Here is a 22631-nt window from a genome sequence, read left to right on the forward strand (position 1 = left end):
CATAAAAGCTGTGAAAGGACGTTATCTTCCCCCATCTTTTGAATCGATCAAGATGAATGAATTCTACAACTTATGACAATTAAGCCTAACCTTGGAAGGATACTATTCTAAGTTTGTGAGTATGCATAAATATGCACTCCCAATGACAACATCTCAAGAGATTGCAAGGTTCTGCCAAGGACTAAATCCACCTTTGGACACTCACCTTGAATCAATGATACCAATGACTCTCGAATATGCTCTTATGCGAGCAAAACCTATGGCGAAGGAAATCACTCAAAATGGCCAACCGTCCAATAAACAAATATGGAAGGGGCTACCCAAATCATGGTGTTGACACGGCCAATGTCAAAGGGAATGGTAGAGCTAATGCAATCACCCAAGGACTAAAATGGGATAGGAATCAGGCACTGCTACCAGTGCGGAAGGATTGGACACCTAAGGAAAAATTGTCCTAACCATCCTCAAAATCCTAGCCCAAACTAGGTTGATGGAAGAGGCCGAAGGAATGGCAACTTGTCCTAACCATCCTCAAAATCCTAGCCCAAACTAGGTTGATGGAAGAGGCCGAAGGAATGGCAACAACAACCCAGGCCATGGACGTGGATGAACAGCTAGTGCCCAGGTAAATACCATGATTGGACAACCCAAGGAATGCATGTTAGGTGAAGAAATTGAAAGAGGATTCATTCATGCTGCTGTGGAAAGGAAAGGAGTGGGCCACCAATGTTCAATAATTCAATCTCCAGCTACTTACAAGGGTATGTCATTTATAATCTTAATTGATTGTGGTAGCACACATTCCTTTCTTGCATCCAAGAGAGTTAAAAGATTGCATCTAGAATCTAGGGGGACAAGGAAAACGATAATAGAATTGGCTAGTGGAAAGGAAATCACCTCAACCAAAACTATAGGGAAACTTCAATTTGAGTTAGACAGCTATATAACTAAAGCAGAATTTCAAATCCTACCACTAGGATGCTACGATTGCATTTTGGGAATGGATTGGCTCAAGAAGAACAAAGCCTAGATTCTATCTGTTGAAGAGGAAATAATCTTTCAAGACTTGGAAGGAGAAACCGTAAAGGGACGATTCTGGGGGGGCAGCCAAGCTCCTCCAACAACCATCGAAGCCACACAATCTCACATGTGGTAGAAGACACAACCCGATAGTAGGACGATTCTGGGGACAGCCAAGCTCCTCCAACAACCGTCGAAGCCACACAATCTCACATGTGGTAGAAGACACAACCCAATACTATGCCTCACTTGAAGATAGGGCTACCGTGGGCTGCTTCTTGCTACTCCAAGAGATAGCCCCAGCACCCAAGGTAAAACAATAACATGTAGTAGACTGCCTTTGATCCACATCACCAGCCCACCAATTTGAATCACTCAAACCTACAAAAACAAGATCAGAAGCACTTGTACCTGCTGGATAGGAAATATCGAGGTCGGAGGTCCCCCTTAGAAACCAAAGTATCCTCTGAGCAGCTTGCCATGCACTTGCTAAGGTGCACTCATGAACCCAGCCAAAAGACCTACAGCAAAACATAGATTAACCCATGTGTTAAGGAGCCCAAATCAATGATCCAATCAGATGATGGTAGCAGGTAGCATCCGCCAAAGGAGAATCTGAGTGTGAAGTGGCCTTCCAGTTTGGATCCATAGGAGTAGATATGGACTAACAATCCTCCATCTCAAAAGTCACCAAGAGCTCCTTTACATATCTCTGCTAAGAGATGAAAATCCCCCTTTGAGATTGATAAATCTCATGGCCCAAAAAGAAATGGAGAAGTCCTAAATTTGTCATCTCAAACTTCTGATGTAGGACTCCCTTCGTCTCTTTGACTTGCTAGGCATGAGCACTTATAACAATCAAGTCATCAACATACAAAACAAACAACACACGACCACCCTTGAAAGTGTGCACATAAAGGTGTGGATCAGCCCTAGAGCGCCGATATCCCAACGTGGCCTAGAGAAATGAATCAATCTTCTCGTTCCAAGCACATGGAGCCTGCTTCATGCCATATAAGGCCTCTGCTCTATATGTTAGAATATCAAGCTCATGTTACTCTTCAGTCAGTCTATCTTTATGTGTGTGACCGACATTAGCTGGATATAGTTGTACACATGTGTGACATTCAATAAGTCGGTGTAGTTAGTGACTTAACCACAGTTAGTCTTGGTTATTCATACCTATGTGTGTAAGTCTCTTTCAGTGAGTATGATGGAAGAATAATGGAATAAGAACAACAATGAGTTGAGGCTCATATTTTGCTCCACTATGTCTCTCTCCCTCTCTTCCAACATGGTATCAGAGCTTGAATGCCTGAAGCCTGAAGGCTTGGCAATGGCCATTTGACATCAAGACATTAGATCTGAAGAAAATGTCATCAAAGGAGGTTGTGCTTACAGCCCGTTTTTTTGCAAAAGCTATATCTTGCTACATAAATGGTTTTTGGAGAAACGGCCCTATGTTCTTGGCCATTTTGACATGGTCTACAACTTTGCAGAAGAAATTTTTTTCAAATTCCTCATAGATTTTGGGATATTTAGTACAGACCTGTGCAGACCGGTTATTTACAACAATAAATAGTAGGTGATTCCGGGGCACTGGTGGCTTTCATTCTAACAATGTATATGCCCTTATTATCATGCATTTAAGCATGATATTGGAGTGTTAAATGCTCATTTTTTGAGCTTATTTGCAGGTTGGAAACAGTGAACTGGTTGTTGTCCTGATTTTGGAAACAATATACCTACAAGGTTGAAGTATCTGTGATGCTTATTTTCTACTTACAAATGCTTGGATCATACCACTTGAGTGGTAGATGCTTTTTGGAATATTGTGAGTGCTGAAAGTCCAAAGTTTGGACTGATTTGTTGCTGGTTATACAAGGCTATTGACTGGTTATTGTCTGCAGGAAGGATACCTATCATCTTCACTTGACATACATGCAATATATTCTGACCGATCGGCGGACATGTATCGACTCCTGCATAGAGTGGCAACTGAATGAGATGTTTTGGGACTGTTTTGAGGTATGAATACTCTTGCTTTAATAGAGAAAATACTGCTGGTTATAGCAGTGGGCTGGCTGTATTTGGTATTGCTACTTGCATACGTATAAACATTGATACATGTATGGATATAGTTTGTTGTTGGGATGTTTTGCCACTATCATAGAATGTTTTGAACTAATTTGAGATTGGTTTATACTCAGTTGACTGTGTTTTTTCATTGTTGGAATACAGTTTACAGCAAGCAGATTGTCAAGAAAACTGTCCTGATTTGCAAGAAACTGTCTTGAATAGCAGGAAACTAGTCCTAAACTATAGAAAAAGGAGTCAGATACTTATAGGTTGTATACTATGGAAAATGCTCAAGGCATTGACAATATCACTCAAATTGTGGGAGAAATGTTGGACAACAAAAAATTTGCTTTATAAAAGTTTTGTATGAAGAATTTTTTGGTTGGTAGAGGTTATTGGGACTTATGTACAAGTGATGAGGCTGAACCTGAAATGCATGAAAGAAATCCAACAAATGATCAAAAAAGGACTCATAAGCTATGGACTGAGAGAGCATGCAAGGTGTTACATTGGTTTTCCTTATGTATATCAGATGCTATGGTTATACAGATTACTGGATGCAGTTCTCCAAAGGATGTATGGGACATACTCATGAAGAATTATGGAAATGTAATACATGCAAGAAAGATATAGCTAAAGCAACAGTTCAATAACATGTCTAGGAATGGCAGAAGCATTCAGGCCTACACTATAGAGATCAAGAACATAGCGGATCATCTTGCCACCATTGGATCTTCAGTGTTCTGAGGATGATATGATTGCAGTGACATTGAATGGACTTTGCAAAGAGTATAAAGCATTTGATATGTCTATTTTTGTGAGAGCTAAATCCCCTGATTGGGATGAGATGATTGCTTTGTTGCTGCATGAGGAAGTTAAGCTTGGGCTGAATACAGGTTCTAGTACATCTCAAAGCAGAGACAATGTTCTTTACTCTAGCCAGCGTGGTAGAGGTGGCAGAGGTCGTGGCTCTTTTCGAGGTCGAGGAGACACTCGAAACACTTATAGATAGTATCAGCAGAATGCCTGGCATGGCACAAATGCACAGGGCTAGCATGCATCTTGCAGCTTTAGAAACAAGAGGAGATCACCCCATGGTAGAGGTGGTGGATCTGGTTCATAGCAGTCAAATGATCAATCAAATAGAGATAAGGATTGTCATTACTGTAGCAGATATGGACACATTGCAAAGGATTGTTACAAGAAACAGGGAGATATGAAGGCAAAGGAAAAATAGCATGGGCATTATGCATCTTCTAGCGGTGCTCATGATGAACAGGTTGACAGGTTGTTTGCCATACAACATGTGTCTAAGAATGCATCTAGGTAGAATAGAGATGAGAGATGGTGCATTGATTTAGGGGCTTCAAATCATATGACACCCCATGGAGAATGGTTTGATGAGATGGTTGCAGGTACACATGGTTATGTGTGTGCTTGGGATGACACCAAACATGACATTCAGCACACAAGAATTGTTCCATTGTTGATGCTTGATGGCAAGAAAAAGAGCGTGCATGATGTACTACATGTACCTACAATAACCAAGAATTTTTTGTCAGTTGGACAGATGGCAGAGCAAAATCTGTAGGTGAGATTTAATAGAGATGGATGCTTTTGTTGAAGAATATGGTAATGGCTACAAATTGATTGCTAGAGGCCAATGAGATGGCAGAATGTTTACTCTTGATGTGTTAATTTCAGAATTGAAAGAGCCATGTTTGCACATGATGATAATGCTATACGGGATGTTGAGATATGGCATAAGCGGATTAGCCATGTGAATGTACAAAAGCTGAAATCTATGCAGCAGAAGGAGATTGTGCTTGGACTGCCTAAGTTCAAGTATCATGACTTTGGACATGTATGTGATGCATGTCAATTTGGAAAGCAAGCATGGTTTTCATTTATGAGACATGTATGGAATAGCTCATGACCCTTATAGTTGGTACATTCAGACGTATGGGGTCTGTCTCATAATGCTTCGTTTGGTGGTGCTCGTTACTATGTATCCTTCATTGATGATCTCAGCCCAAGTATACTTGGCTTTACATACTGAAACATAAGGATGATGTGTTTCATGCATTCAAGGACTTCAAGAAGCATGCTGAAAATGAGTTGAGCTGTAAAATTTCATGTCTTAGATCAAATGGAGGTGGAGAATATGTCTCTAATTACTTTGACAGGTACCTTGTTAAATATGGGATCAGAAGACAGTTAACTTACAGCTATACACCACAGCAAAATGGTGTAGCAGAAAGGAAAAATAGGTTATTAATGGAATCAATAAGAGCTATGTTGAATGACAAGAGTTTGCCAAATAGTTATTGGGCTGAAGTAGTAGTGACTAATGTCTATGTGTTGAATAGAACCCCTACATTAGGGATTCATGATGTAACTCCATATGAGAGATTGTATGGTCATAAGCCTGACATTTCACACTTGAAGGTATTTGGAAGCATTGCATATGTGCATGTTCCTGATGAAAAGAGGAAGAAATTGGATCCTAAAGATGTCAAGAGTGTGTTCCTTGGTTATGCACAAGACCGGAAAGCTTACAAGTGTTATGTATCGTCTACACATGGGACATTGATCAGTAGAGATATTGTTTTTTATGAGCTGGCATCATGGTATGGTAATCCTGTTGCACTGGCTACTGATGGATCAACCCAGCACTAGTAATGCTGAAAATACACCTACAGTGAGTACATCTATGAGTGGTCCTACAAGTGATGGGCCACCTATAGTAAGTCCTTAGTCAAGACGCTTGCGGAGTCGTACTCCTACATCCATTGACATGGATATGTCAGTGAGGGGAAGATTGGATAAGGGAAAAGAAAAGATGCTTGAGGATGTGACGAATCCACTTACAGCAAGTTATGAGTCATCTAACAGCAGCATTTTGGATAGTGAGTTGGGCATTCCGTCTATTATGACGCCTGGAGCAAGGCAGAGTCATTATGTACCGCCTCATGAGAGGCAAGCTCAGAGTGAGCCATAGTTACGGAGATCTGAGAGAGTCGGAAAACCAGTTAATAGGTTTACATACACTAGTTATTCAGCCCGCCATTATCCATATATGGCTAGTGTGGCAGGTTACAAAGAACCTACAAAGTTTGATGATGCAGTTAGATGATAACTGGTGTGATGCCATGGATGAGGAGTATGCAGCCTTGGCTGAAAATGAGACATGGGAATCGGTTGAGTTGCCTGAAGGCAAAGTCCCCATTGGCTGCAAATGGGTGTATAAGGTTAAGTGCAAGTCAGATGGTTCGTTAGAACGCGATAAGGCCAGGCTGGTTGCAAAAGGGTATGCGCAGCAGTATGGCCTTGACCATGAGGAGACTTTCAGTCCGGTGGCTAAAATGGCAACAGTCAAAACTGTCATTTTGCTTTGGCAGCATGCAAAGGCTGGAAATTATGGCGAATGGATGTCAAGAATGCTTTCTTGAACGATGATTTGGTTGAGGAAGTATATATGGAGTAGCCTTAAGGCTATGTTCACAACCCGGACTTTCCTACACATGTATGTAAGCTAAAAAAGGCTTTATATGGACTGAAACAGGCACCTAGAGCATGGAATGCTTGGATTAGCAGTTATTTATAGCAACATGGATTTAGATTGGGCGATGCATATCACAGTCTGTTCACGAAGAAGACAGATCATGGATATGTGTTTCTAGTGGTTTATGTAGATGATCTTATCATCACTGGAGATAATGAAGAGAGCATTGCTGAAATTAAATCATGTTTACAGGAGGCTGAATTCAAAGTCAAATACCTTGGTGAACTAAAGTATTTTCTTGGGATTGAGGTAGTCTCTACACCTCAAGGTATATGGTTGCTATAGAAGCAGTATGCTCATGACATGTTACAGAAGTATGGTACGACTTAACGCAAGCCTATGGAGACACCTCTTGATCAGAATGTCAAGCTGCAGATTGATGTTGGGAATGACATAGAGAATGTGAGCATGTATCGACAGATGGTGGAAAGCTTGATATACTTGACTATTACCTGTCCTGACTTATGTTATGCGATGGGGCTGATTAGTCAGTTCATGTAGAAGCCTCGTAAACCACATTTAGATGTAGTCAAGAGGATCATGAGATATGTAAAGGGTACTATAGATTATGGGTTGTTTTATGCATATGGAAAATCCCTTGACTTAACATGGTTTACTAATGTTGATTGGACTGGTTGTGCCTATGACAGGAGGTCAACCAATGGTTATGCATTTGGATTAGGCAGCAGTATGATCAATTGTGGCAGAGTAAGATACAGCCTACTATTGCATTGTCTAGTACAAAAGATGAATACATAGGAGCTGCCTTAGTAGCTTGCGAAGCAGTTTGGTTGATAAAACTACTGAAAGACTTGGGAATACAACTGGAAAGTAGAGTGAGATTGCATTGTGATAACCTTACTAGTGTTATGTTGGCTAGAAATCCTGTCTACCATGCTAGGTCCAAACATATTGAGATTCACTACCATTTCATTAGAGAAATGGTTCTTACAGGGCAGATTGACTTGATTCATGTGAAGACTAAAGACCAAACAGCAGACATATTTACCAAGTCTCTTGGTAAAGAAAAGTTCATATACTTCAGACAACTACCTGGAGTTTATCAGATGGTTTAAGCTTGAGGGGGAGTGTTAGAATATCAAGCTCCCGTTACTCTTCAATCAGTCTATCTTTATGTGTGTGACCGACATTAGCTGGATACAGTTGTACACGTGTGTGACGTTCAATAAGTCGGTGTAGTCAGTTACTTAACCACAGTTAGTCTTAGTTAGTCATACCTATGTGTGTAAGTCTCTTTTAGTGAGTATGATGGAAGAATAATGGAAGAACAACAACAATGAGCTGAGGCTCATCGTCCACTCCACTCTATCTCTCTCCCTCTCTTCCAACATTATATAATCTCCTTCTTCAAATCACCATTCAAGAAGGCCAACTTCACATCCAACTAAAAGACATGCCATCTCCTATAACCAGCCAAGGCAAGAACAGCTCGAATAATCACCATGTGAGTAGTAGGGGCAAAAGTATCATGGAAATCAACACCTGGACTCTATGCAAAACCTTTAGCAACAAGGCGATCCTTGTGCTTGTCCAAAGAGCCATCATTATGGTACTTGGTCTTGAAAACCCATTTGATACCAATCACCTTTTTATGAGATGGACGAGGCACAAGGAACCACATGCCATTCTGCTCAATAGCCTCCAACTCGCCTTCCATCGCTTTCCACCATTGATTAGACTGTAAAGCCTCCTTCACTGATGTAGACTCTCTATCCTGCATAACATGAGACATCAAATAGTAGTTAGAACAAAAAAGCTCCATAGTATGTGCATGGTGCTGTCGTGACCTCCATGGTCCATCCTGCGATTGCCACTCCCCAGGGACCCCCTCGATCCCTAAATCTCAGAGCTTGTCTCGAGCCCAATGAGGAGGAGGCCGAATCTCGCCTCGGTGCTCTCCATCTGTTAAAGTTTCTAGAAGTTCCACCATCAACGAAGGACCAATCAGTGAATTTGGTGGTTAGGAAGTAGGTTCCTCATTTGAAGAAGAGTCCTCAAGAGACAAAGGCTCGAGAGGAACAGTTGTTGGGGCCCAGCTATCACCCCAGATCTCCAAGTACAAGGTGATCCTCATCACCCTCTGGGACAGGAAACTCCACGAACCAAACATTACGGCTGATGTAGACATCCCGCTTAATAGGATCATACAATCGGTAGCCTTGAGATTGCGAGCTATAGCCCACAAACACCTATCTTTTGGAAGCCGCCTCAAATTTGTCACGTTGTGTCTTCGAGATATGAACATAAGCATCACACCCAAAACCCTGAAATAAGAAACGTTGGGCTTTGATCCAAAGTACGCCTCAAAAGGTGTCATACCAAAAACAACAGAAGTAGGAGAATGATTAAGGATGTGAACTAAAGTAGCCACAGCCTCAGCCCATAGACACTGAGGTGTCTGACGATGCTTCATCATGGTATAGGCCATCTCTATCACACTACGATTCTTTCGCTCCAAAATGCCATTCTCCAAAGGGGTTTTTGTATTAGCATACTCCTAGTGTATGCCATGATCTGCACAAAATCGAGCAAACTCATTAGAAACAAATTCTCTACCCTTATTGGATCGTAAGGTCTTTAGCTTCCGCCCCGATTGGTTCTCCTCAAAGGGCAACCAATCCTTGAAGTTGGAGAAAGCCTTCGACTTCAGCTTCAAGAAATATGCCCATGTCATCCTACTGTAATCATCTACAATGAGCATGAAATACAATCTCCCTCAAAGGGATTCTGCCCTCATCAATCCACAAAGATCGGTGGAAACAAGGTGTTGAAGACCGCCTCAAAGCCTTGCTGGAAACAACATCACGAGTCTGCTTCCCAATAGATGCAGGATACAAAAGGCTGTTAACTCACCACAATATCTAGCATTAATGAGGTCATTTACATTCCTTTGGATGTGGATCCATTGCCTAATAACACAAATCATTGGGTAAGAAGGTCTACACGTCGAACAAACTGGTCCTTGGACATCTTCTGAAGGTATTCATAATTGAGGTGACCAAACTGAGCATGCCAAAGATGACTGAGTTTTGGAGGTAAGAAGAAGAGAAGTCAAGGCAAAAGAAGATTGCAACTTGTAGACTCCATTCTCCTCATAACCTGAAGAAAGAATCACTCTCGATCTTCATCAAGAATCAGAAAAGAATCCACATCAAATTTGACCAAAAGGTCGAGGGCACAAATCTTGTGCACCGAGAGAAGATGATACCCCAAAGTCGGCACATAAAGTACCTCTCAGAAGCATGGGCACCACCACACCCATCTGGAATAAGGTGCATGTTGCCTCATCCCTGAATAGGAATAGACAAACTATCACCAATAAGAATCTAACCATGAGAAGGCCGCAAATGAGTAACCCCTGGTGAGGAAGGGATCATGTGCCTAGAGGCACCACTGTGTCAACAATCCACTCCCGAGTAAATGGGGTGGTCAACACAGCATCAGAAGAAGCTGGCACGGTCGAATCCTCAACCACCTCCAAATGGAGGAAATTAGTTAATGAAGGAGCAGCCACCGATCCAAAATCCTTCCTCTTGGTCCAAGACCATAGGAACCAACTCTTCCCACCGAAGATTTTCAGACCGCCCTGAAGCAATCAAGGCAGAATAAAAACCACTGAAGCGAGGTGGTAACTGTGAAAGAAGAGTTATCACCATGTCTTCAAAAGTGATCACCTTCCTTGCATTTTGAACCTGCATCTGAAGCTGCCTTAGCTTGTTGATATGCTCCCGCATGGATGATGACTTGTTGACACTCATAGTCCTCATTTGCACTTCCAAAGAAACTCGCTTCACGACGGTCATCCGATTATACATATGTCCCAACTCCAATCATATCTCCCTAGCCACTATCAAATGCTCTATATGAGAGATAACAGTTGTAGTACATGAGAGAGATAAAAACGAACAAATGTGTGCATTGAGTTTATCCTAATGTGCCTGAGCCTTTGCCAACTCCACCTTCTCACTGGAAGAGAGTTTGGAATCATCTGGCAAAAAAGGACAATTGATAGCCTACGTAACAAGCTCTGCCAAATCATAGCACTCCAGTATGGCAATCATCATGACCCACCAAATGTGGTAGTTCTCACCATCGAGCTTTTGATCTGAAGGAATAGCCGATAGGATGGGCACCTTCCGGTCCATGATCACCTGAAACTCTGTCTCGATCTTAGAAGACATCTTCACCTGCAATGCCTGCACAAAACACAAAAAGCAGCCCCCTCTAACAGTGAAAATACAACCTGCTAGGGCTACGGTTCGCTCGTCCCATTCCTCCTCCACCCGTCGGAGGCGATGAAAAAGTAAAATCTGCACTTAAATGTCAAAAATGCAACCTTCTTCCTTCTCTAACAACCAAAAAACAATAGTATCTTCAGCAAATCTTCTCTTTTATCGCACGCCCACGCTCGCCTCAACCTTCTTTTGATGCATAGCCCATTTGCTCGCACTTAAAACACTGAAAACACAACCTTGTGTCGCGTTGAAAAGTCCTCTTTAGATAGGTCCACCCTAGGCCACTCCTTCAATGCTCTGATAGGTCCCCCCAGGTCAATCCTTCAATGCTCTGATACCATGTCAGAGTGAAGCAATGTGGAAGCAAATGACCATGACAAAGAGTGAATAGAGACAGAAGAGAGAGAAAGAGACAGTGAAATGCAAAAAAATGCAGTGAAGAATGATGTATAAGGATGCAGAATTATACACGAGCAATCTTCGCACTCAGCACGCTGAAATCTATCAGAGACAATGTGTCAAGACTGTTGGAAACTCGATCTTTTAAAGGCTAAAAATAATACCAAGAAATAATCAGGTCTATTGCATTAAATGCAGTCGCGGACTGTCCAACTGCTACCACATGGCACTATTGATGTGGCCATTCAAGAAATGACTCTCAACAAGGTGCTCTTCCCTTTCTTCCATGAGAAGTAACTATTCCTTGACATTCATTTTTAAAACTCATATTGGTGTGATTTGTGAAATAATAAAGGGCAAGGAATGCCATAAGGGTGCATGACCCAATGGCAAGCCAAAGGCCAACACCAATTTTGGCCCCTACACATTGTCACACCCTCTTGCCTCCCTAGGTTGACATTTGTAAGCCTATATGTAAACTTCTCATTGCTATGAGTTTTAAAGCCTTTTGCAAAGCAAATTGGAGTCTAACTATGCTAGACCATAAGCCTACGAAGATATGTTTACTAACCTCCAAACTAGGACTTTGTGATAGTGTAAGCATTTCAATTTTATTGTGATTTTTTTAACCTTTATAAGTAGGACTTTTTTATTGTTTTCATGTAGTTTTATGAAAACAAGTATATGTAACCTTAAAGCAAAGGAATCTTGAATTCCACAAGGATATAACAATAATGTTGATACTCTCAAGGATCCTATTTTAAGTCTCTTGCAAGTCAAATTGGAGCTTGATTGTGCCAAGCCTTAAAGTTAGGAAAATATGGTTCAACAAAGATACAACTATTAGAGTGTTTAAGCCTTCTGCAAATCACATTGAAGTTTGATTGTCACGTGTGAACATCTAGCACCAATCCCATTGTGCAAGCTAGACATCAGGAAGATTAATGTGTTTTGTATTGTTGGTAGATAGATATTTAGATTGAGGAATTGGAGAAAGTCATGGAAATTACAAAACATTGGATGAACTACAAAAAAGTATTCTTAGCATTTTTATTATAATGTATAACTTGTAAGCTTGTAGTGCAAGATATTTTATTGTATTTCTCAAGCTAGCATTATTATTTTATAGCCCAAAGATATTTGTAGTGCAAGATATTTTATTGTATTTCTCAAGCTAGCATTATTATTTTATAGCCCAAAGATATTGTATAAAATTTTAGATATGATTTAGATATTAGGGAGAGGGGAATTGTTCAAAACAAAAGATACAATATGCTATTTTGAGCACAAGATCGATAAAGATCAATAAATACATGTATTGGGGAGAGCGCCTCCCAATGCATTGAAAAAAAATCACACAATTTGTCTCATCTCATTATTTGCAATTTCTTGTATTATTTTCACTCCTTGTGGATTATTTTTTTCAATCTTGTACAAGAAGGCTATTAAGCTATGGTTCATGGCAGAGTTTTTAAGGGCATAAACACTCACTACTAGATCACATGCATATAATTAGAGTAATGCAAAACAAAATGTGGAAGATCACTAGTAACATTTATAGAGCTTCTCAAAATAGAGGCCATACACAAGATTGTTAACATATCACTGAATCAATTATTCAAAGCTTACAAAAGTGGGAGATCATTAGCATCATTTGAGCATTATGGAAGTTCAACACACACTATGCAATGAAGCTTGGCAAAGACTATGCTTGAGATGAGTTAAAAGCGATACCTACCTACAAGGCCAAGGACACGGTTGAGAAATGGGTGCTTAAGGAGAAAGTTCAAGAAACCAATGCTTGAAGAAAGTGGACACTCCAAAGAAGACAAATGGAAGCAAGCTAAGTGCACACTCGAGTCTCCAACGTGTATATATTAGACAAATTGATGAAGCTATGTCTGAGGGCATCATTATGCTAATCTTTTGCCAAGATGGCATATTCAAAGCCTGCCTTCCATGCATAACAGGATTCTAAGGGTGTTGGGTTTAGACTTAAGAGCAAGACATGCATTGTACGGAGTGTTGGACTTTAGAGCAAGACATGCATTCTTGGCTTCATGAGATCTCACGTCAAGATGATCTGCTATCTTTTGATTTACCCACAAATTAGGCCCCTTTGCCAAAAACAAGTTCCCATCCTGGTTTCAAACTCAAGTGGTTTGCAACACATACAACATCAACAAATATCAAACCCAGAAGAAAACCAACACAGCATAGGCTCTATCCCATTCTTGTAGAAAAACAACACAGGCGTGCATGCACACATGCATGTGTACATGGGCACATGCGCCCCAGCGTGCACACATGCAAAAGACGAGAGAGAGAGAGAGAGAGAGAGAGAGAGAGTTTTCTTAATGCAGGTTTAGTGCATGTTAAACTCGTTTTTATTCATCTCCGAGTCTCCAGGACTGCTGCTCTGTTACAAGATTGTACTCTTCAGAATCAGCCACAAAGTGGAAAGATAAGACCTATACAAATAAAAATCTACAGGAGTAATTTGCTCCAAACTCCACACCACCATAATTACACTTTCAGCAGGGGTGTCAAGCCAGTATGTCAAAAAGGCATTTGGTAGGTAAGATTATACAGAACCTATGAGCACCCACTGCGAGTCAGAAAGAACTGCAAGCATTGCAACATCCATAGATACACCAGTAATTGAACTGAATGCTCCTCAGACAAGCAGCAAGTGCAACTATTCCAACTATATGATGACCAAGCACCTTCCAACCTAACCTTACTGGGGCCACAATGAGCTCACTTCTTCAGCCAAGCCTGCCAAAACTGGATCCCATGGGTGTAGTATGACCTCACAAAACAGCACCCTCTTGGACAGCCTTTCATCACTTGCATAGCAGGATGCCAACAAGACATCTTCAATTCCCACCTCTGGTACCACTGCTGAATGAGCATCTGAGCAGAGCTCAATGCACGGACCAAACCTTGCATGGAATTTAAGTAGTCAAGCTGAAGAAGGGTTGGGAATAAGAGGTGTTTGGGAAGGAGAGGGGGACGGGAGGTGTCTGGTGCCATTATTGATCTCTTCCCGATTCGAGCAATCTGCAAACGGCAGGGAAGAATTTGAGAATTATTTGACTGGAGTAAAAACCAAGATAAAAAAAGAAAAAGAGCCTATGACAGGTTGCAAATCCCTATTACAATCTACAATAATATGCAGCATTGATTTGATTTATCCACATCAGCTAAAGGGTGCAAATACATCAATCCACCAAATTCAGAAGCAAAATAGCATTACTTAAACTAACTTACCAGGTAATGTCTTTGATTCAGCAGGTTTCACCCCCAGGACAGGGGTAAGCTGCAGATAATGTGAAGACCCACTGGGGCTTCCAACTTGCTGCCCTGACACTGGAACACCTGACAGATGCCCTGGCAATGCTGCGACAATCATATTTTCTGCAACTCCTCCACTGAGCAATCGGTTTCCAGAAGCCTTTTGTGTACTGCCTCGTAAAGCAGAACCTTGAAGCTGGTCTCCCGCCTCAGAGCTTGTACAGCTACTAATGTTCTCTATGTTGCCTGTTCCTAAGCTCAAACCTGAAGAGTTGAGAGCAGAGCCATTGTTTGAAGTTACGACCAAGGGAGATGAAACTGGTTGCAGTTGTTGCTGAAGATGTGGAAGTTGTTGATCATGATGCAAATGGTGTTGCATCTGAACATGCTGAGTGGGAGAACTTTGTTGATACTGATGAGGTGAAGGCGCTTGTGTCGGCTGAGGGAGCACTTGCTGCTGTGGTGAAGACTGTTGCACATACTGCTGTTGATGATGCTGAAGAAACATCTGGGGCCTGTACGTTGACTGTTGTTGAGCAGGCTGCTTGTATTGGCTTCCCTGCTGCTGTGGCGGTTGCTGTGGTGTTTGCTGGGGAGCATACAGCTGGATTTTGGGCCCCAACCGCTGCTGCTGAGCTGCAAGATTGGCCTGCTGCTGTGTGTATGGTGATGGATGAAGTTGTGGCTGACCTTTTTGCTGCCCAGAATTTTTCAATGGGATGTTTTGCCCAGGACTCATTACAGAAGCCATGGTTGGGCCACTGACTGATGATGGTTTTTTGGCTGGACCAGGCCCAGACTTTGAGATGGAAACACTTCCCTTTCCATTCGAAGGACTTTTTGATGCAGGTGCAGGGGCTACAGCAGCTTTTGCAACAGATGATGCATTAGAAGTGGGATTAGAAATGGTTCCCGATGACATTACAGGTGCTGAACTAGAAGGCAGCACCCGAGGAGGTGTAGCTACGGATGGCACCCCTTGTGGATTACTGCGAACCTGTTGTTGCCCTTGGCTCTTATTCACGGCCGAAGCTGGCACCTGTTGAGGTGGTCCAGGGGACATCCTCTGACCAGACTTCGTCGTGCCTGACTGGGCCTGTTTCGAACCTTGAGAAGATGGAGTCATTTGCCCAGGAAAAGGGAAAGTGGTTCCTGCATATTTTCCAAGAGTAGCATAGCCAGGCACAGTCTGTGTTGTAGCAGCAGGCGGAAAATTAGCACCTGAGGCTGCCTTTCCACGGCCCATACCTTGCTTTGGTGTCTGACCCTGAAAAAGTGGGACCTGCCCAGTTCCCACAGAGGAGACTGCTCTACTGTTTCGTGACCCTGTCGCTGTAGCAGCTGTGGCAGCCAGTGTACGGCCTACATTACTAGCTGGTCCACGAGCACCTGAGGGTCCCCCTCCACTTGTTGGAAAACCTTGGACAGCAGATAATGAGCTTTCAAGGTCTTGCCTTGTAAGATTGAAGGCTGGCCCTCCAGCTTGCTTCACAGATGGTTTTTTTTCCTCTACAAATTCACGGCCACCCTTGCCACTACCAGCTACAAAAGTATCATCACTGACTGATGTGGCGCTTTTAGAGACTGTTCTTTGATATTGCTGATTGTGACCTCCGAAGCCTTGTGGCGGCGCTTGTTGTACCTGAAGACGGGCATTCTCAGTACCTCCAGGAAGAGCACCATGCCCCTGAGAAGCCATCATAGAACCTACAGATACAAGTCCCAGGGGGCCAGGACCAGGACCAGGACCAGAACTAGAACCTGGACCAGAGCCCCTATTTACACCTGCCAAGCCTAAAGAGGAGTAACCCTGAGATGCAGAGGGGTCAAGGACTTTCATTTGTAGGCCAGACCCAGAGCTAGTAGATTGTGGTAATAATTGTTGCTGTTGCAAAGCAGGTGGTAGCGATGAAGGTTGCTGACTCTGAAACTGAACCTGCTGCTGAGACTTGCTGGAAGGCTTCCCTCCTAAAGTTGCCATCAAAGAAACATCTTGATGTTGTGAGGGCATGGCAGGTACACTACTTGTGAGTATCAAAGATGAAGGACTTATGTTAAGATTTGGAAGATTAGAAAGGCCTTGGCCACACATACTTCTCTGCATGGCAGACAACCTGCTGTCTGCTGTTGAGTGACTCTCACCACTATCTTTCTCCGATTGCCCTCCAAAATTTTGAGCCGAAGATCCTATATGGCTGTGATGCTGTTGCTGCTGAGAGCTGGATGGTGATCGTGGTGGAGGGAAGGGTTGTGGCTGCTGTTGCTGCATAGGTGGTACCAGAAGCTGAGAGCTTGAGTGGGGTAAAGCGCTCGAAGTTTGTTTCTGTACAGGTAGCATATTGGGAGCTTGCTGGGATAATGAATGGAGATGAGGAAGAGGTGGCATTAAATGAGCTGGGTAGAAAGGCCCGTTAAAAGGCATTAAATGAGCTGCCTGATTAACAAACATCAGACAACCCATGTCAGAGAGCAGAAACAACTTGCAGCCACAGTGTTTTGATGAATGACCATCCACACAACAAATATTTTAACATTGACTACACAACTTACCTGTCCAGGTGGACCAAAAGACAACGAATAACCATTTTGCTGCATCAAGGCCTGTAGATATTGAGCATGGGCCATATTCATAACATTGCCAGAAGCTGTCCCACTACCCATCTCAAGAGAAACGCCCCCAACCATGGAGTGGCTAGCTGCTGATGTGGAATTTACTGTTGCACTGCCACCAGTTGTGCTACCAGTTCCTAGGCCATTGGACTGAAATGCAACCAAAATCACTGTCAGATTACTGCACATTTAGAAATAATAGAGCTGGAACTTGGAAACCCAACTACAATTAGAGAACACCTGCTGTTGAGCTGAAGCTTTCCGTGTGGCATCCACATAAGCCCCACTAAGTTTTTCATTGTCAAGGACATTTACAGATGGAAAGTTCAGGTTGTAGGGAGTTCCTCTGCAAAGTGCAGCTGACCACAAACTATGTCGCTGCTCTCGCTGAATGAAATTAGCTACATAGACATGCGTAGCACAACGCTTCATCTTCAGAACCGGCGGGGGAAAAGCAGAATGTGGTGGCTACAGTCAGACAGCTTTTATTAGTTTGGGTGCTGCTCCTGATTGACTTGCAACTTAGCAAAAACCAAAATAATAACCTATGGTGTACCTCCACAGTTTACTAGCACCTAGAATCCTGCTTAACACAGATAAAACTCTTTGGATTTTTCAAGCTGAATTAACCCCTTTTTTCCCTAACAAGATGACAATCAAGAGACCAGAAGGATAACAACACACAAATCCACCATGCCCAACATGATGCTCTTGCACATGATGATGCATTCAACCACCTGCTTCTTCAATGGTGCACTATTGGAATAGCTCATACTACAAATTTACAACAATTTCGTGATGACCTGGCTCAACACATAATGAAGAGTGTGGAGAATCTTATCAGAATATTTCATGCCAACATTCAGGTGGTACTTCACCTTTTATGTAGCAATAAGCATGTTTCAAACAACATTACAATGCAAAACATAATTTCCCAAAACACTTTGTGCAGCTTTCTCAATGCCCTACAGGCAAGAAGGAGAGAGTCCAGGGTATTAATGTGATACGCTTCCAAACCAGCAGCACAGCAAATCGTATTAATAGATCCACTCAAGCTGCAAACATTTGACACATCATGGAAGCTAGAAGATGGTCAATTTAGTTCACTTCTATAAAATCCAGAGCATCACCTCACCTGCATCGCTGGATGTGCAGTCTTTCCATCTAAATTTGAACCCATGAGAGAACCGCCTGCAGGCCATGTAGGTGCACCTGGTCCATAGTACCTGCAAATTAATCAACAGTGTTTGTGATAATGGTAAAAGTCAACTGCAGAACAATCTCAAAAGCGAGGTCACACTTACACTAAAGGGGGTTGACACTGTTTATGATAATGGTAAAAATTAACTGCAGAACAATCTCAAAAGTGAGGTCACACTTACCCCAAAGGAGGTAGCCCACCCATCCAACTGGCCAAAGCTACAGGGGCACCTGAGCTAGGACCCGCTGAAAGTGCCGATGGGATAAAAGAAGTGGCTGAGGGGTTTTCTGCAAAACAGTAGACAGGCACTCAAAATCTTGCATAAGCATAAGTTGAGTATCAGTCTTGTAAGTCCTAAATGAGAATACAAGGGTATACCTGTTTCAAATTTCTGAATCTTAGCAGGTGTCCTGGTCAACTCCTTGTCCTTCTCTCTTTCAGCTTCTTTGGATCCCCTGAGAGTTTGGCTGGACATTTGCTCATTGGAAACTGGACAAGATGTTTGGTCATGTATTTCTTGCTTCTGCTCTTGATTGAATCCCACAGCTCTTTCCACAACTTTCGTGTCTTTCTCCCCAGTTTCCTCTGCATCCCTCCGCTCAGTTCGACCTTCTGATGTTTCATCAGCTGTCACAGAGGGAACCTCCAATCGGTCACTTGTAGGGCCAATCTGAGTCAAAAACCAAGGTGAGCAGTTAGTTCACATGACACCTGTATCCAAGCATTGGATTATGTGGTTGCAATTATAGATCACTCATATCCAAACATGAAATGAAGAAGAGAAGCTATTTGAAAATAAGTTTTTCACATACGCAAGGATCCTTGAGAATAGGCTGCTCGGCATCTTTCCTTGAAGGCTCAGTAGGAATGGGAGCCTAACAGCAGCAGAAACATTATCAGTGTAAAAGGAAAAGGTTTACAATCCAAAATTCAAATCACGCGCTTCAAACTTACCATCAAATCTATTTCCATCTTTGTAGCACCACCATCATTCTCAAGGACTTCACTATTTCTGAAATAGCAATCACAATTTCAGGAGAACTCCAACTATGGTTGCATGCACAAAGCTGCCTACAGGTCTATAATCACATTTACTGACTAAATTACCTATTGAGAAGTTGTGAACGTGTAGAACCTTCATTATCCTCCAAAATATCTGCAGGGCCTATGGGTTTCACATTAGGAGGGCTTGTATCAGAGTGGACAGATTTTTGATCGTCTGTAACTAGATTTTCTTGCATCTCAGCTTTAAAAACTTTCTCTTCCACAGGTCCTTTACTTTGATTGTCCTGAGGATTCGTTATTTCCTCTTCCACACCATGTGAAGTGTGAACAGTATCAGAGGGAATCCTGACATTTGAAAGCTCACTGGTAGGAATCTCATGATGTTCATCATCCACCAACTGCTTTTTCTCACATCCAGTCGATTGGTCGAGCTCTCCAACAGGAGAATGCATGGCTCCAGCCATACTGGACAAATATGGGGAGGCAGCAGTTTGTAGAGGTGTAGGAGCCTTTCCCTCTTCTTGTTTGGTGATGACACGGGGTCGCTTTCTCTTTGGAGCTGTAAAGAGCCGAATATTAGTAAAATGTCTACAACACCCAACAGTTTCGGGACTTGACTTGACAGTATGACAGAGCTATAGCATACCCTCTGCAACAGGTGGTACAGCATTAGATTGTAATGAGTAACCATTCACAACTTTTCCTGCAGATGGGGTTATTGATGACCCCGTCCCAGAAGCATATGGAAATACCATGGAAGGTGAAGGAGAGGCAGCCTTGGCTTCTTCCACCTTTGTCTCTGGCTTCAGCTCAAACCTAGACTCTGAAACACCCACAGTTGAAGGCGCACTTCTTGCAAGAACAAAAAGTGCCTCAGCTACTTCAGCCTCCTGATCTGATATTGCCGGTTCAGGAACCTGAAAAGAAGAAGACAACCCGCACAAATTGAATTTAATGGCATGTGCAATTCCACACAGACGTAATGTAGAAGCCCATCTGTGACATACCTTTGCTACCTTAATAGCTCGGAATTTGGTACCTGGTGGCTTCTGCACGCATGTAATCATAAGAGAATTTAGTGAAAAAGAAAACCATAGACAACTGACGTCTTATTTAGAATCATCTAGAACCACTGAAGCATGGATCTTAACAATTCGTTTGAACTTGGAAAATTGTGTTCCATGAAAGAACCCATTCACTTCAACATCCAGGGGGGAAGAAAAGCAAGCCCAGGATATTTTTTGAGAGTGGAAGAGAAGAGAGAATCAAAAATTGAGCGTTGTATGCCTTGGAAAGTGGAGTGAGGAAGATAAGTCTCCTGAAGCATCAACACATTGAGGACAATACGCTCGTGAAGCCTAGTCGTTTTGAGGAGAAAAGAGTGACTCACCAGTTTCCTTACAGTCTTTCCGAGATGGCTAATTGATGAGATCGCATTCTGTGGTGGTAAAGGTGATTGCTGCCGAACGCTGTCAGCTGGAGGCGACTCCTGTTGCCGCCTCAGGTTTGCTATTTGCAAGTTAAACCAAAGAGAATAGCAACTGTCAGTGAGGCCACCATTAATAGCGAAGGCTGATCAGAAAAAGGGGAGATTGATTCACATATACTGGTGCCGTCTATAGCGGGACCATTATTTACCTGTGAACCTTGAGCTTGATGACATTGTTGATCGCGCCTTCCTCGGCACCGGTGGAATGTCCATCACAATCTCATCTTCCTGCCACAAGAAAGGTATGCCATAAGTTGAGTACATAGACCCATAGCATTCAACCAGATCTGTTAGAATGGCCACTAAAGATGTCATCCTGATGATGCTAACCTTGCCAGGCCCCCTAAACTTCCCTGGGCGTCTATGAATTGGTGGGGGTGGCTCATCATCATCCTCTGAGGCTGCATTTTCAGTTTCTTCAGCTGATTCATCCACATCATCGCATACGCTCGTGCGACCCTGCATATGCACTTCCTGTGCTATCTGGCGTTTCCGCTTGGTCCGAGGGTTGCCAGACAACGAGACGTGGAATGTGCTAAGCCTCTCTTTCTTAGACCTTTCCCAATGCCGCGATTCAGAGGTTTCATCCATTCTTTCATCATCATCTGCACAAAAAGAGAACAATGGGTAGCAATCAGTGGAATGCTACAACGGAGGATACATGCAGAAGAATTGTGAAAAGCTTTCAGAGAGACGAAATTTTCATCTTGAAACGTCCTAATAGCGTCTAAATTGTGAAGATTATCCAAATAATTAGCAAGAAAGATGAGACTTGCAACCACCAGGTTAAGAAGCAGCAGCATCAGAGAGCAGAATCTAAGAAAACACTGCCACCACCACACCCAAACGGGCCAGCTTAGACAGCGATTGCTCCGCAGGCAATCATGGCATGTCCAAAGTAGATCTGGTGAGGAAGTGCGGGGCACAACTCCCTACCTGAGGCATCCTTGGGACCAGAAGCACGTGAGCGACGGGATGCAGCAGCAAGGCTGCTACCTGCGCCTGATGCACCTCCTCCAGCCCCGCGTCTGCTTTCTCTGTTTCGTTCCATCTGAAGAAGACTGGAAGAACCGGGGCCAAATCAAGGCGCAAAGTTTGGGGGAGGGAAGTCAGGAGAAGGGGGGGTGGCTGTGGAGAGGAGGGAGAGGAGGGGGGGGAGGAGAGGGGGCCATGGGGGGCTGCCAGATGGAATGACGCGAGGGGGGATGGCAGGGAGGGAGGTATAGAGAGAGAGAGAGAGAGAGAGAGAGAGAGAGAGAGAGAGAAACAGACCGACAGAGAGAGAGAGAGGGACACAGACAGAGAGAGACGGAGAGAGACAGAGAGAGACCTAGAGATAGAGACGATAAAAGCTTGGCGTCGAGGGGGAAGTATGGCTATGGCGGACAGTTGGAGGGAAGAAGAAGAGAAAGAAGATGAGGAAGGGAAAACAGGAAGAGAGGAAGAGGAAGAGGAAGAGAGAGAGAGAAAGAGAGAAATAGAAGTGAGAAATAGAGAGAGAGAGAGAGAGAGGATGACTAGGAAAACCCCACCCAAAAGAACATTGCAGGAGACACCATCAATCGCCCAGCAGGCCCGGCCCCGAACCTCCCTGTCGGCCCCCTCCCTCGATCTGGCCCCCCCTCGCCATCCCAGCCGTCCATTCTCCCTCCCTTCTTGCACCCCGCCCCGCCACGCTGGCACGCCTCCACGTCCGCCCCCAACGCTGGC

General features: G+C 43.2%; 1 protein-coding gene across 2 annotated transcripts; it reads right to left on the reverse strand.

Annotated features, from left to right (window-relative positions):
- Window positions 1–13661: 13661 nt before the first annotated feature.
- LOC148022088 (uncharacterized) lies at window positions 13662–22378 on the reverse strand. 2 transcript variants are annotated; one of them, XM_087697703.1, is made up of 17 exons: window positions 21858–22378; window positions 21252–21526; window positions 21071–21149; window positions 20823–20941; window positions 20440–20481; window positions 20079–20349; window positions 19535–19991; window positions 19382–19439; window positions 19240–19302; window positions 18806–19097; window positions 18609–18714; window positions 18362–18452; window positions 17467–17694; window positions 17167–17376; window positions 16711–17050; window positions 14593–16584; window positions 13662–14382 (listed from the first exon to the last, which is right to left on the reverse strand). In XM_087697703.1, the coding sequence occupies exons 1-17, from the start codon at window positions 21970–21972 to the stop codon at window positions 14285–14287; spliced, it is 4836 nt and encodes a 1611-aa protein (XP_087553829.1). In that variant the 5' UTR covers window positions 21973–22378; the 3' UTR covers window positions 13662–14284. The 2 variants fall into 2 exon arrangements, with proteins under 2 accessions (XP_087553829.1, XP_087553827.1); XM_087697701.1 differs by having other exon boundaries at window positions 14593–17050.
- Window positions 22379–22631: the final 253 nt, after the last annotated feature.

The sequence above is a fragment of the Lygodium microphyllum genome, chromosome 17, assembly GCF_053477565.2.
Source record: "Lygodium microphyllum isolate KBCC chromosome 17, Lygodium_microphyllum_v1.1.10, whole genome shotgun sequence".
Taxonomy (NCBI): Eukaryota; Viridiplantae; Streptophyta; class Polypodiopsida; order Schizaeales; family Lygodiaceae; genus Lygodium; species Lygodium microphyllum.

Coding starts and splice junctions, on each gene's coding strand:
- LOC148022088 (XM_087697701.1), bottom strand. CDS start 21,972: ATGGAACGAAACAGAGAAAGCAGACGCGGGGCTGGAGGAGGTGCATCA. Junction 20,942..21,070: donor ATCAAGCTCAAGGTTCACAG/GTAAATAATGGT, acceptor ACTTGCAAATAG/CAAACCTGAGGCGGCAACAG. Junction 17,695..18,361: donor CTGCACATCCAGCGATGCAG/GTGAGGTGATGC, acceptor GTCTGACTGTAG/CCACCACATTCTGCTTTTCC.